Raw genomic sequence first — 13,330 nt, 5'->3', positions numbered from 1 at the left:
ACAGGGGATAGCTCCTGCCATACGTGCACACCCATGCGTTAGGATTCTTGCCTTATATTTACAGCTTTTGTACATATTGATTACATTTCTAAGAAAAGTTTGGGTTATTCTAATAATTTCCAGGAATTCATTAACATAATGTCCTCCCATAGTCCCACCTCAGTCCATCCAAGTTATGCCTCCATTGGTGGTTGTTTGGGATGTGAAGACCTGAGTCTTCCTCATGGTTAAACTCTTGAATTTGTCCTGTGGCACATGCCCTGTATCATCCTGGGTCTTTTCCAAACTGCAGAACCAGCTCTTGCTAGCTGCCCTCCCTATCTCTCCTGCTCAGTCTTTTGTGTTCCTTGAGCCCCACAGTCTGATTGGAGGAATCCACCTGGTGTCCTTCACTTGGCTAACTTTGAAAGATACACGTCTTCTTTCTTATCTCTAAAGGCTAGTTAGTCAGCAATGGATACATACATACGCATACTTCCTTACAAACTGGCCTCATTCTTAATTACACCATGTCAGTCACAGCCAGCAGTGCCTGGAGAGAGCTGCAAGTCCTTTTACCATCTCTGAGCTTTATGAATATGACCAACAGTGCAAATGCTCCTGGAGATTCAACGGCTTGTTCACAGGGAACAGGCAACTGCGCAGACAAAACATCCCAGCCCCCTCTATCAGCTGCAACCCCAAACACACACTGTAATCTCAGCCCTTCAGGCACAATTGCCCAAAAAATGCCAACTGCAGTTGTGATTTCTGCGATGAAGCTATGTTTTTATCCTGACTATTCACGCGAAACTAACACTTCTTCAGTTACGGTAACTTCACTGTACATCCCACCTTCCTTTGAAATTAATCTCACCCTTAGTATAGGATCTCGAACAGACAGTGCTGGCAGCATAAGAACCATGTCCTCTCTCTGTCTCAGAGTGGAAATAGGTCTGGGCACACCACTGTAAACCAAAATGTGGTGCATCCTCTACATGTTACTCCAAGCCCTGCATCTCCTCTAGCTTTCACATAGACCCATTTACACAGGGCATGCTTGCTACAGAATAAAACTAGTATCATTAGACTGTGCCTTTTCTAGCTTCATCCTCATTAAAGACATCACAAACAGTTTTGCATCAATGGAAATAATGACAGCAACTAAATTAGGGATATTTGCTCACAAACAGCTCCACGAAATCCTGGTAGTCAAGTCAGATCTCTTAGGCTCTGACAGACTTTGAATTGAAACAGGAAATTCTAACTCAGCAGGGAGAATATATTATCATTATTTCTGCACAGTTCTTAAGTTGTAAAAAATAGCTAGCCATAATTAACAGCAAACCAAGAGTTTCTGAAGATATTTCCATGAATGTGATACAGTAATAAAACACTGTGTAAGAAATGTTGATCTAGATCAACTGTGCTTGCATGTGAATACTTGCTTTATTTTGTAGAAAGATTAAACTACACGTATTTTCAGTGGAAAGAAGGAATTGGAAAGCTACTTTTTCCTGTTCTAGTCTGGAGAAACGCATTAACACCACCACATTACTGCAACACATCAACAAAAAACCCACCAAATCTTTTGCAGACCTTTGTGGAGTTTTTTGGTATTAATTACAGCATCCACACTAGATTTCCTCTACACACACTGTATCCAGAAAGCTTTTTAGAAATTTGTGAAACATTATTATTATTTAAAACATACAAGAAGCTTGATTCAAAGCCTCCTGAAGTTATGCTGTACATAAAAGATGGCAGACAAAAGGGTGTCATTATTGACTGTAGAGACAATGTGCTAGGAGCTTTAATAGCCATTTTGAAGGTCACAGTATCTTTGGAGAGGAATGAATACAAGGAATTCACAAATACTTCAGCAGCAAGATTAGAGATTTGGTGTTTTGTGGAACCTGGCTTTGTTTTTACCAAGTTTCAAAAGAGACCAAAACCAAAAAACTTCTCAGAGAGGTTCTATAATAGCCAGAAATAGCACTAATTATATCTTGTGTGTATAATTCTGTTTTCTAAAATGAATGCAAACCTTTCCAAAAAGTTCTCAGTTTGATGCTCTGAGTTATCAATCAACCCAAAATTTCTGTAATAAGGGTTTCAAACACCAAACTGATTAAAAGTCTTGCATGGCAGATTAAAGTAATCTGTAATCTCTTCATTTGCAGTTTTTCACTATGTGCAGCATGTGATTGTCAAGTTACATGGTTATACAAATAACAAGAGATAGACAAAGAAAACCTGAATTTTGCAGTTGACATGACACCAAACATCCTGCCTGGATTTTTACACTTACATGACACTAAACATTCTGCCTGGATTTTTACAATTAATAAGTAACAGTGAGGAATTCAGTATGATTACATATTTGCATGCAAAGCGTGAATCTGACATTTGCAGTGTTAAGCACGGGTGCCTAACCTTTCTGACAGCAGGTTACTCATCTTACTTCAGTGAAGATGAGGGCTGCCTGCCAAAGTTGCTCCTCCACCCAGGTTCTCTCCACAAGTGGATTTTTCACGTGCACAGAACAGCAGCCCTCCACAAATTTCCCAAGCAGGTATAGATACGGAATAAGGCGTCTTTACCAAAAGACCCCTTGCTTCTTCTTTTTTTTTTTTTTTAAAAGGACAAAGGTGCTTAATTACAGGAGCCTGAGAATTAAGAATGGAGGCTGATGTTCCTCTGACCTTTACATCTAAGCATTTAATCACCAGTGAGGGGCATCCTGTCCTTGACCTTTCCTAAAGCCACTCTCTCATCCCCAGACATGAATCTCATTCTCTAGTGCCTAAATCTCTCCTGCCTGGAGTAGAAACATCCGCAGGGCTCAAGGTCCCATTCTGGGAGAGGGCACTCAGAGAGGTAGAGAGGGTAGCACTGTGCCACTTAGCAGATCTAGCCATCACGTATATTTTCCAGCAATGTAATTCTGCTGAACTCAGTTGAATACATGAAGTTTTAAGCTGAGCAGTAAAGAGCTATGTCACTGAAGATAGACCTGCTTACGGCAACTACTGCCTTCACAGAAAGAGATAGGAATTTATCTCTGTTATGGGCATGCTTACCTCATTCTGTTTCCTTCCCTCTGGAACATTCACTATCTGACCTCAAGTGAGCTATTAACATAAGCAATTTTATTGTCTTGATATATTGCTTTGATGTAAAGCAAAACTTGGAAAACTGTAATAATAAACACTTAGGTAAAAGAGATTATGACTATTGCTAAGTTATTATAAAAATCCATATTACAACATACAATAAAGTTATTTGCAGTGTGGTTAAGTATTTGCTATCCTCTACCTAAAGGCCATCACTATCTCAAAGTCCTCTGGTTTGAACTTCAGAATATCACTAGAAATGGTTGAAGTATGCTTCACAGAGACTAAGTACCTTCTCTACTCTTCATTTGTCATGTATTTGTGTTTGAGAAATATAGCATTTACCCACCTGTTCTACTTTTTATCTCTGAAAGAGTGTATTATCCTCAAACTCCTGAATTGTGATGTCCTTTTCGAGACTAACTAGCTGGATAGACCACAGGTACATTTTCCTTGTTTTCTGTTGAATTTGTGCTCCCTATCCTTTCACTATTTCTGTATCATGTTTTATGTAATAAAAGGTATGCTTTGTTGCAGTAAGTAGGATTTGATCAGATCTCAGAGAGAACTTTTTCTTCTTTCTACACTAGCACTAAAATGTTAACATTTATACATTACACTAGTATCATAGCACCAAAACACTATCAAGAGCAAACATTTAATATTGTTAAGATACTATAGCTCAGATGATTTACTTTAGAACTGTTTTGACATAAAGTTACATGAACTATTATTTTAATATGTACGACTGTATGTACTGAAAAGCAGGATGTTTTAAGCCCTTTAGGCGCATTCTGTGTGCACATTTCCTCTTCCAGTAGCAGGATCTGGACAGAAGTCATGTCTTTCTTTTTGGTTACTGTTACATATTTTTTTGAGCAGTTAAAATATCAGAAGTGACATCAGCTCAACTATTCCTTCTCTTGTGCTGCCTCCATCAACAAAGATCTATTATTTGGCACTAGAAAGATTTACAAAATCCATATAAAGAAGTCAATCTGCTGCCAGGTCTCTGAATGTCATTACAAGTGTAATATGTGCACTGAGGTGGCATAGTGTAAGCGTGGAGATACTTAGTTATTCGCAACGCATTGCACCATTCACAGTATCTACAATTTTGTAGATATGTACCAAATTATCACAAACTCCATCAGTCCCTGGAGTTCCTCAGCAGCTACATGTAGTACTTGAGGCATTAGTTATGTAGTTTTGGAAAGTTATGAAGGCTATTCACAGTTCACTTCTGGGGTGCAATTTTTTTAACATGAGTAATTTTTTTCCCAAATAGATTTTAACGTATCTTTCTGTATTACCACTCCTCTACAACACTGTTCTCTTACCAGAACTTTCTTCCACAGGTTATTTTTAGGGCTGAAGCTTTTTAAGTGGTCAGATCTACTTACTAGTTTTGGAAACAAAAGTTAACAGTCTGTAGTGTTTTCTTTCTGGCCTGGTAAACATGGCCTGATCTGGTACAGTAGCAGTAGAACTTTTGACAAGTAACATCAAGTTTGAGAAGCTGGGGTATCATTACTAATGAATTTACCTAAGCAAAAATTAGGGTTTTTTTTTTTAGTTAGTTTAAAAGAACAGTTGTGACAAACTGAACTGTAATTCATAATGAAAGGGCTGCCTGTCTCTGGATACTTAATACTGCAGTCCTGTACTACAGTCTCTACGTTGGAAGAACTGGTAGGAGTTTCTCATTATCCAGAGGGAGGCTGGTTAGTAGTCATATACTGCAGATTTGCTTTCCCCTGCACTTTCCTCCTGCTGTCAGCAGTGATGGTTGCTAACACTCTCACAAGGCAGCAGTCTACAGCATACAAACTGCAGTGAACAAAACAGAGCAGGGAAAAAAACCTTCACTGTTTCTACAGCTTCATAGCTTCTCTCTGCTTTTGGTATTTGTCTCAAAATTTATCTATCAACATGAGAAATGTGAGAAATGTGAGTTACTTATTTTGCAACCTATAACTAGCTAGTAAAACTCACTGTGATGGTAAGAGAGTGAGGCAAATGTAGCATGTTGATGTCATGTTACTAGTTAGCTTCAGCATAAAAGGCCCACACCAAGGGCCAAGAGATGTGCTCCTGCTTCAGAACAGTGAGATATACTGCTTAAAAAACGCAGAAAACCAGCATAAAATAAATGAGGAAGTGCTGTATCTGATAAATCTAAAGCCTTTTTCATTTCAAGTAACCGGATTCCAAAGGATTCAGTAAATGAGTGGCTACTTGCAGATTTAAAACCTAAACGTGTAACCTGGTTCATGTTTTTACCAGCTAAAGCCAGATAGGTGTACACCACCGTATTTCCAGATCATTCCTTGCCACCACGAAACCTTTCACAGACCAGCCGCATACCTCCTACTCACGTAGGGCAGCTAAAGCCACCACAAATCCCAATTTCCTGGGGCCGTGGGAGCCTTGTACGCAAGTGGGCCTGCAGCCTCGCTGCATGCCGCACCTTGGGCCAACAGGCTGCGGGATGAGACTGGCGGGGGGGGTGGGTGTCTCAGTTTCAAAGCATGTAGGCTTGAAATCTAGATTTTAAGATACCATTTTAGTAAAGGCAGTGTAATGACCTGAACGGCTATATTAGATTGGGACGAGGAAAAAAAAAAACAACCGACAGCCCACAATAACACACTAAAATCAGTGACCTGCGCAAACTTTTAATACCATGTGCCTGAAAAACCTTCTAAAATTCCCGACTGGAGGCCCGTGGGAGCCAGTAATGCGGCTGCGGCCCAGGGCAGCCCCGCCGCCGTTCGCTACACACCCTACCCACCTCCTACACTGCCGGGACCCCACAGCCCCGCGCCGCCTAGCACCGCGGGGGGCAGCTGCTGGAAGGAGTGTCTCGCCACCCGCCCCCGCCAGCGCCCTGCAACCGCCGTAACGGCCGCGCCACCGCCGCCACAGCGGCCGCCCAGCGCCGCAGGGGCGGTGGCACCTCACGGAGGAACCTTCCCTGCCGGCGGGTGCGCTCCCGGCTCTGCCCGTCGCTGAGGCCTGGGGCAGGGCTTCCCCCGCCGCAGGAAAGCGAAGCCGCCACCGCAGAGGTCGCCTCAGCGCCGTGGCGAACAGCATTGCCCCGCGAGGCGGCCCCTTTAAACTGCGCACATGACGCGCCGCGCCTTGCCGCGAGCCGGACCCGCCAACGCCCCTGTGCGGCCGCGGCGATTGGCCTAGGCAGCCCGGCCACATTCAGCGCGCGCCAAGCCCGCCCGGGCGCGCCAGCCCCGCCTCCTCCCCCCGAACCCCCTCCCCCGCCTCCGCGGCGGGCCAATCAGTGTCTCTCCCGAGACAGGAAGCCGCGGCGGGGCGGGGCGGCCCCAGCGGCCCGCGAGCCCTCTCCGTTTCGAATTCCGCCGGTGAGCCGGGCGCCTGTCCAATAGGACGGCAGAAGCCAAGCCGCGTTCCGCTCGGACCCCACCCCCGGAGGCGGGCCCGTGACTTTCCCGCCTAGCGGTTGGTCAGCGGGAACCGCCACTCCGTGACGCTATCGCCGGGTTGAGTGATTGGTTACGCTCAGGCGCGAAATGTAACGCGGGAAAACCTGGGGCTCGCGTTAGCTGTGGGCGCGGAGGGGTCGCGGCGGCGGCTCCTCCTCGGGCATCGCCAGGACCGGGGCTGTCAACGGGGCCGGCGCCGCTTCGGAAAGGTGCGGGGAGGCTGCGGCGGCTTCAGCCCGGCCGTTGGTATGGCCGGGGGCCGCCGCTGACTTTGCGGATCCGCTCGGGAGTTGCCGCGGAGGGGGGGGGGAGGCGCCGAGACCCCACCGGGAGCCGCTGTCCCCGGCGATGAGCGGGTGAGGCGGGCCCGGGCGGCGACAGGTGGCGGTGGCCGCGGGACCTCCGTGCTGGTCAACATCCCCCACCCCGGGACGCGGGCTCGGACAGCGGGGCCAAGCCGCCGCGGAGCACCCCCGCTCACTCGTCCCCTTTCCCGCGCCGGCGCCCACGAGGGGTCGGCGATGGCGGAGCAGCTGCCGCCGGGCACCCCAGTAATTTTTTGCCAGGACTCCCCGAAGCGTGTCCTGGTTTCCGTTATCAAAACCACCCCGATCAAACCCTCCTCTTGGGGGGGCAGCGAGGAGCTGGCGCCCGCCCCGCCGGTCCCCACCAGCCCCGGCTTCAGCGACTTCATGGTCTACCCCTGGCGCTGGGGCGAGAACGCCCACAACGTGACCCTCAGCCCCGGCGGCACCGTCGCCCTCCCGGCCCTCCCGCCGCCCCGCGGGGGAGCGGGCAGAGCCCCCGGCGGGGACGAGGAGAAGGCGGGGAGCCTGGGCAGCGGCGGCGGCAGGCACTGCCACCTGAAGGTGAGTGCGGGGCCAGGGCGGGCGGCGGCTGTGGGCGGTGCTGCGGAGGGCGGGCGGGTGGGCGGGCGGTGCAATTAAACGGTGGCTCCGCGCCGTGCGCCCCTCCCCCGCCTCCGCCCGGAGATTTAAAGTGAAGTCACTTCCGGCAGCGGCGAGCGCGACCTGGTGCTGTCCGGCGGGCGGGGGGGCGTGGGGGAAGGGGCCGGGCCGGGCCGGGCCGGGCCGGGAGCGGCCCGCAGGCGGAGCGACGCCGGCGGAACTCCTACCCCTCCTCCCGCCGTTTACAATCAAAACAAAAGCAAGCAACAAAAAAAAAAGTTTTCTCTTTTGCCGGTTGCCCCCCGGCTGACCGGGCGCAGGTCAGAGCGCGGCCGGTGCCTGGTGTGTTCCCACCTGCAGCTGCCGGCCGTGGCCTGGCCGTTGGGAGCGGTTCGGTAGCGGCTGGGTTAGCCCTGGTCCGGCTGAACCGCCGGCGCCGTCACTGCACTGGTCCTCGGTCGTGCCCGCGACTTAAAAGTCACTGAGGGGAAGTTGTGGGTTTTGGCTGAACTGCGGAGGTGGGAACGTGTGGGATTTCAGTTCTGTAATTGCTCCAATACAGGATAGGATAAAGCGTGGCCGGCCGAGAGCAGACACTGTCCGTGACCTGATCAATGAAGGAGAGCACTCTTCCAGCAGGATACGTTGCAATATCTGCAACAGGGTCTTTCCACGAGAGAAATCGCTGCAGGCCCACAAACGAACTCATACCGGTGAGTGAAGGGAAGGCGTGAATAGCCGGTGTGAGCTGCTTGGGAAGCAGCAGAGAAAGAATTAAAAAAATATCCTACAAACCAACCATGAAAGACCCCCAACGAACTCTTAATATTTTATTGTAACTGTTAAATTAATCATATTTTTCTTGCAATGCTTGTAAATGCAATCAAAGTTTTTATAACCATGTTTGTCATGGGAAACTGTAGCAGCAATTTAGGCTACAATAGTATAGGCAAATTGTGTAAATAGTTTATCTGCTGCTGTCACAGGCTTATTTTGTAAGATGAAGAACTTTTCTTGAGCTTGGTGCTCTGTACATGATACCGCTTTTCATTCTGACTGCGTCTTCTGTGACTTGTTTCTTTCTTGCTGGTGTATTTTTCACACAGCAAGTGAAGTTTAGCTGTAAGAGGAGACGGTAACTTAGAAAGTGGCTGGTAACTTGGGCAGCATGACACCCTAGAAGTGTAGCTTAAATGTTGAGAGAAGAGTTCAAATGCTTAAAATCACCATTCAGTTTTCTATCCCGCCACTTGGAATTCATTTTCTGTGGCGGAGGTGGTCACGCTAATTTACTGAACTGTAAGTGTGTGGCAAATCGCAGTTAAAATGTAAGATCCACTCACTGAATACCCAGCTGAGCTTGAACTGAACAGGCGATGTTGGTTTTTTAAACCAAGCAAATACATTATTTTTTTCTTCATGTTCTAGGAGGACTGTGCTTGTGATAAGGTGTGAACTAATGTAGCTTGCCATATGGACACAACTACCCATGCCCCCCCCAAACCAAACCCCAGAAAAACCTTGGCTCCCATGGTCTCTTTTTTCTGACTCAAGTCGCTAAGACTAATCTAGATACTAATACGAAACAGCATTTCTTCATGCTCTTTCGTCAAAAGATGCTTTTATTTCACTTGATTGTATTAGGTATTGAATTTGTATGAACTACTTAACTGAGCAGAGCTTACCCTGGTGTTACTGCTCTGAAGTCAGCATCACCCTCGTTTTGTTGTCCTGCCTGAGGAGCTGTGGCGCATCACACCTTTGCATGGTTGCATGCAGTCAGATCCTCTCAAGGGGGGAGATGCCTGCTCTCTCTGTTCTTCTCGTTGCAGTTTGCATGGGGAAGTCTTCCTTGATGACTGACTTCAGAAAAGTTTCTTGGCTTAAGTCTGGAATAAGTTTCTCTTGTGACCTCTGTTTATCCATTGTGACCTCTGTTTGACCTTTACTCAAATTGTCTTCCCTAACGAGATACTTCGACAACTTTGTATGTTGCTATGCTGTTGACTTCAGTTATTTTACCCTAGTTCAGGATATGTTAAGGATAAAACATAGGTTACATAAAACATAAGGTTACAACTTGAATTACATTACTTGTTCATTTACTCATTTAAATTTGTATGTTTCTTGCTTTATATGTGCATAGTTTAATGGGACAAAGCTTATGAAGTTCTCTACAAGAGGTTTAGATCCAAAAATGTGACAAGGAAAAATATAATTTTGGATCCCCCCCCTGCCTTTGGAAAGAATCGTATTATCCAGCAGCATTGAGCATGCACTTCAAAGTAAAGACCTGTTTCGGATAAAAGTGTGTCTCTGCTATTTGGTACACCAGAGCTTTTTAAGTAGATGCAAGTGTCTGAGTGGGTGGAAGGAGAGCTTGCTTGTGTAAGTCTCAAGCCAGGGACCACCAATGGATACTATGACTCTTATATTCAGCTTTCATAAATCTGTTCTGTTATTATTTTTAAGGTGAAAGGCCCTATTTGTGTGACTACCCAGATTGTGGGAAAGCCTTTGTTCAGAGTGGGCAACTCAAAACTCACCAGCGTCTCCACACAGGGGAGAAACCTTTCGTCTGCTCAGAGAACGGTGAGCCATCAGGGAACAATTTGCAGCTTTCAGAACTAGGGTCAGTCTAGTACTGGAAGTGTGTGTGTGCGTGTGCGTTCATATGGCAAAGATCCATACAAGCTTTGGATTTTAACTTTGGAGTAGCTTCTAGAGAAGGGAGGAGCCGTGCAGAATCTGCATAATCATACAAATACCTATTTAAGGATTGCATACATTGTTACATAAGTAGGTTATCAGTTGATACGAAGGTATAAAATGATGGGGCATTTTCAACCAAACCTAGGCTTTTGTGAGTGAGGAAGGTTGGATTCAGCAGCGTCTTCATCCCACAGATGTTGTGCTTACTTGGTTGGTTGGCTGCTTTCCATAATGTGTTCTTCCTTGTCGCTTCATGTTTTTAAAGGCTGTCTAAGCAGGTTCACGCATGCAAACCGTCATTGTCCCAAACATCCATATGCCAGACTGAAGAGGGAAGAGCTCACAGACAAGCTGAGTAAGAAGCAGACGGCTGACAATAAAGCTGTGGCTGAGTGGCTAGCAAAGTAAGTTCCCTCATGGTGTCATCTTCCCCTAAATACTTACGAGGGTGGTCTGAGAAAGCATTTTATTCTTAGAGGCAAAAAAACCCCCAACAAACCAAAACCAGCTGTTCCTCCAGTACGAATCAGCCCGGCCTTTCCTTTCTTTAAAGAAGTGCGAACTCCTGGTCAAGGCAAAGTTTGGTCTTGCTGAATTTGCATCTGTACGAGAGGCAACAATTGTGTATGCCTAGGGAGAAATGCCTGCTGAGAATACCATGTAGAGGAGAAATCTCTCACAGATGTTCACTTGGGCACTTTAAACTTAAAATAATGAATAAAGGAGGTTTCTGACAGCTTAAATACTACCAGGTAAGGGGTGAAAGAAAAGCCAAATACAGTGCTTAGTCTGTATGCTTACTAGCTTAGTGCAAGCTAGTACTTGGGAGGTTTTTGCCAGCTCTGAATTGTTGGTGTGTGTGTTGGTTGTATGTATTTTAAAAGCATTCCACACATTCGATTTTGTAGATACTGGGAGACTAGAGAACAGCGTGCCCCTGCTTTGAAAACTGAAACAATCCAGAAAACGGATCAGGAACAGCAGGATCCGATGGAATATCTTCAGTCTGATGAAGAGGATGATGAAGAGAAAAACAGTGGTCATTCAGCTGCTCACCGCCGCCGCCTCCAGGAACAGCGTGAACGCATGCATGGCGCACTGGCTCTCATCGAGCTTGCAAACCTAGCTGTGGCACCGCTTCGACAGTAGATATAGAAACAGTCTGCCTATTCAAAATGTACTTCCTGGTGGTACTTAACCAGTTAGATCCTGAGCATAAGCTAAGCACCTTATTTGCTATCATAGGCTGCTATTCTGTAGAATTTATGAAGAATGTTGTTGCCCTGTAACATGGGGTGAGAGAATTGCACTTTTTGTAAGGTAAAAGATAGATGTAAAGTTTCTAAGTATTTTGTAAATATGGGACTGCGTAGTGCAGGGTTGGCAAATTTGCTAGATTTTGCAAGGTTAACTCATTTATTTGAAGCAGTTTTCACAGGAAGCACTTTTTGAACAAAGTGTTTGTGATTAGCAGGATGGTACCTGTAGCCAAAGAAGGCTGACAAAAAGAAAAATATCTGACAATTTAAGCAAATTTGTATTACATAGTGGTCTGAAGATACTGTTAAGCCATGAAACCGCATTTTTCCAATGTCGGTATATCTTTACCTACTATCACTGAGGTGGAAGGCAAAGCTTAGTTATCTCAGCCTGTAGAGGGGAAGAAACTGCTTCATGCAGGAAACTAAGATCTTCACTGTGACTGCTCAAGGTATGAAGCTTGACTTTGCTGTTTTACGTTTTCTGATTTGATTTCAGCAGAATCTCTTGGTAGCACTTGTTATTCCTAACGTGATGTTAGGAACTTTTGCACATTGTTGGTTTTATCTGAAAATGACTAGTCTTGCAAAGTCTAGACAAAGGTAAACAATTGGTGATATTTTTTCAGATGTTTTTAGACCCTGTAGTGATTTGGCACTTGATTTTGTTAATAAAGGGGATATTTACAGGGAGGTATGGTTTTGTAGTAAACTATTCTAGATCTTCTCTTAGCAAACACTAAGTTTTAAAATATTGCTTTTATATGACTATTAGCAAATAGAAGCCTCCGTACTTTCTGTGCATAAAGCCACCTTATTGCTTTACTTCAGGATAAGACGCCAATTTTGTGTTCACTAACTGTAGTTACCGCTATCTATTAAACTGCAGAAAAGTATTCACTATACAACTAGAAAATAGGCTTCCAAAGATAGATACAAGTGTGTTACAGTGTGATTTCATGTATTCCCCAAATCAATGAAGTTATGGAACACTGCCTAGTACTCAAATGCTGATATAAAATGTTTAGGCTATCTTGTCACTTTGAGTGTTGTGTACTTTCAGATAGCATTGACTCATGGTGATCTTTTTCCTTATTTTGCTTTGAACGCAACCAGAGATTCCTAATATGCCAAGAAAAACTTTGTTTTCAGATTCTGTTTTCTGACTTCTGTTGTGTGTTTTCATTTGTTTATTAAGCTACTGCTTTAGGGGATATTAATAATTTGTATTTACTGACCTGCTTGCTTTAACTCCTTCCTCTTGTTGAAGGTCAGGAGATTCAGATGAGAAGGGAAGCTGCTTTCCCTCTCACTTATGCCAGAGGAAGGAATCATTTTATCAATCACTTGATATAGGCTGACCAGATGCGTACAGCTGTTTCAGAAAAGCAGTGTGATTTTTACACCAGAAACTGCAACTGTTGGATTACGTTCGCTCATAATTGTTAACCTGTTGTTGCTGAAAATCTCATTAGCCCAGTTAGTTTAAATCATGTATCGATGCACTTAACTAAAGAGTAACTGAGTAATTAAAAAAAAAAATAATTTTCATTGAATGTAGATAATTTTGCACCAGTGATACGGTTTAACTTTTGCTTTCAGCTCCTAAACTTAGCTGACATCAGGCTCATTTGTTTCTGTTTTGTGTCTTTTGGGATTAAAATTATGAAACGCTGTAGTTGTAGGTTTTGTAGCCTATGTAAAACTGGTAATTTGTGTGTGTAGGTTTGGAGTTTCTCAAATAAGTTACATGCTTTTGACTGCTCAGTTGGCTGCATGCAAATAGCCTGATCCCAAATGAGCCCTGAGCATAAATCTGTTCTTCTAAGTACAACAACTCAGAATTGCTCCTACGTAGTATTTCACAGGGCACAAGACTGTGTAATTACCAGCCA

General features: G+C 45.2%; 1 protein-coding gene across 1 annotated transcript; it reads left to right on the top strand.

Moving 5' to 3' along the window:
• The first annotated feature begins 7,077 nt into the window (after nucleotides 1-7,077).
• ZNF367 (zinc finger protein 367) lies at nucleotides 7,078-11,325 on the top strand. Its single transcript, XM_086480274.1, has 5 exons — nucleotides 7,078-7,425; nucleotides 8,027-8,177; nucleotides 9,937-10,056; nucleotides 10,442-10,580; nucleotides 11,085-11,325. Exons 1-5 carry the CDS (start codon nucleotides 7,078-7,080, stop codon nucleotides 11,323-11,325), a joined length of 999 nt encoding a protein of 332 aa, XP_086336400.1.
• Nucleotides 11,326-13,330: the final 2,005 nt, after the last annotated feature.

The sequence above is a fragment of the Leptosomus discolor genome, chromosome Z (assembly GCF_034619465.1).
Source record: "Leptosomus discolor isolate bLepDis1 chromosome Z, bLepDis1.hap2, whole genome shotgun sequence".
NCBI classification, from domain to species: Eukaryota; Metazoa; Chordata; class Aves; order Leptosomiformes; family Leptosomidae; genus Leptosomus; species Leptosomus discolor.
The sequence above is the reverse complement of the archived record's forward strand: the minus strand, read 5'-3'. Positions and strand labels throughout refer to the sequence as shown.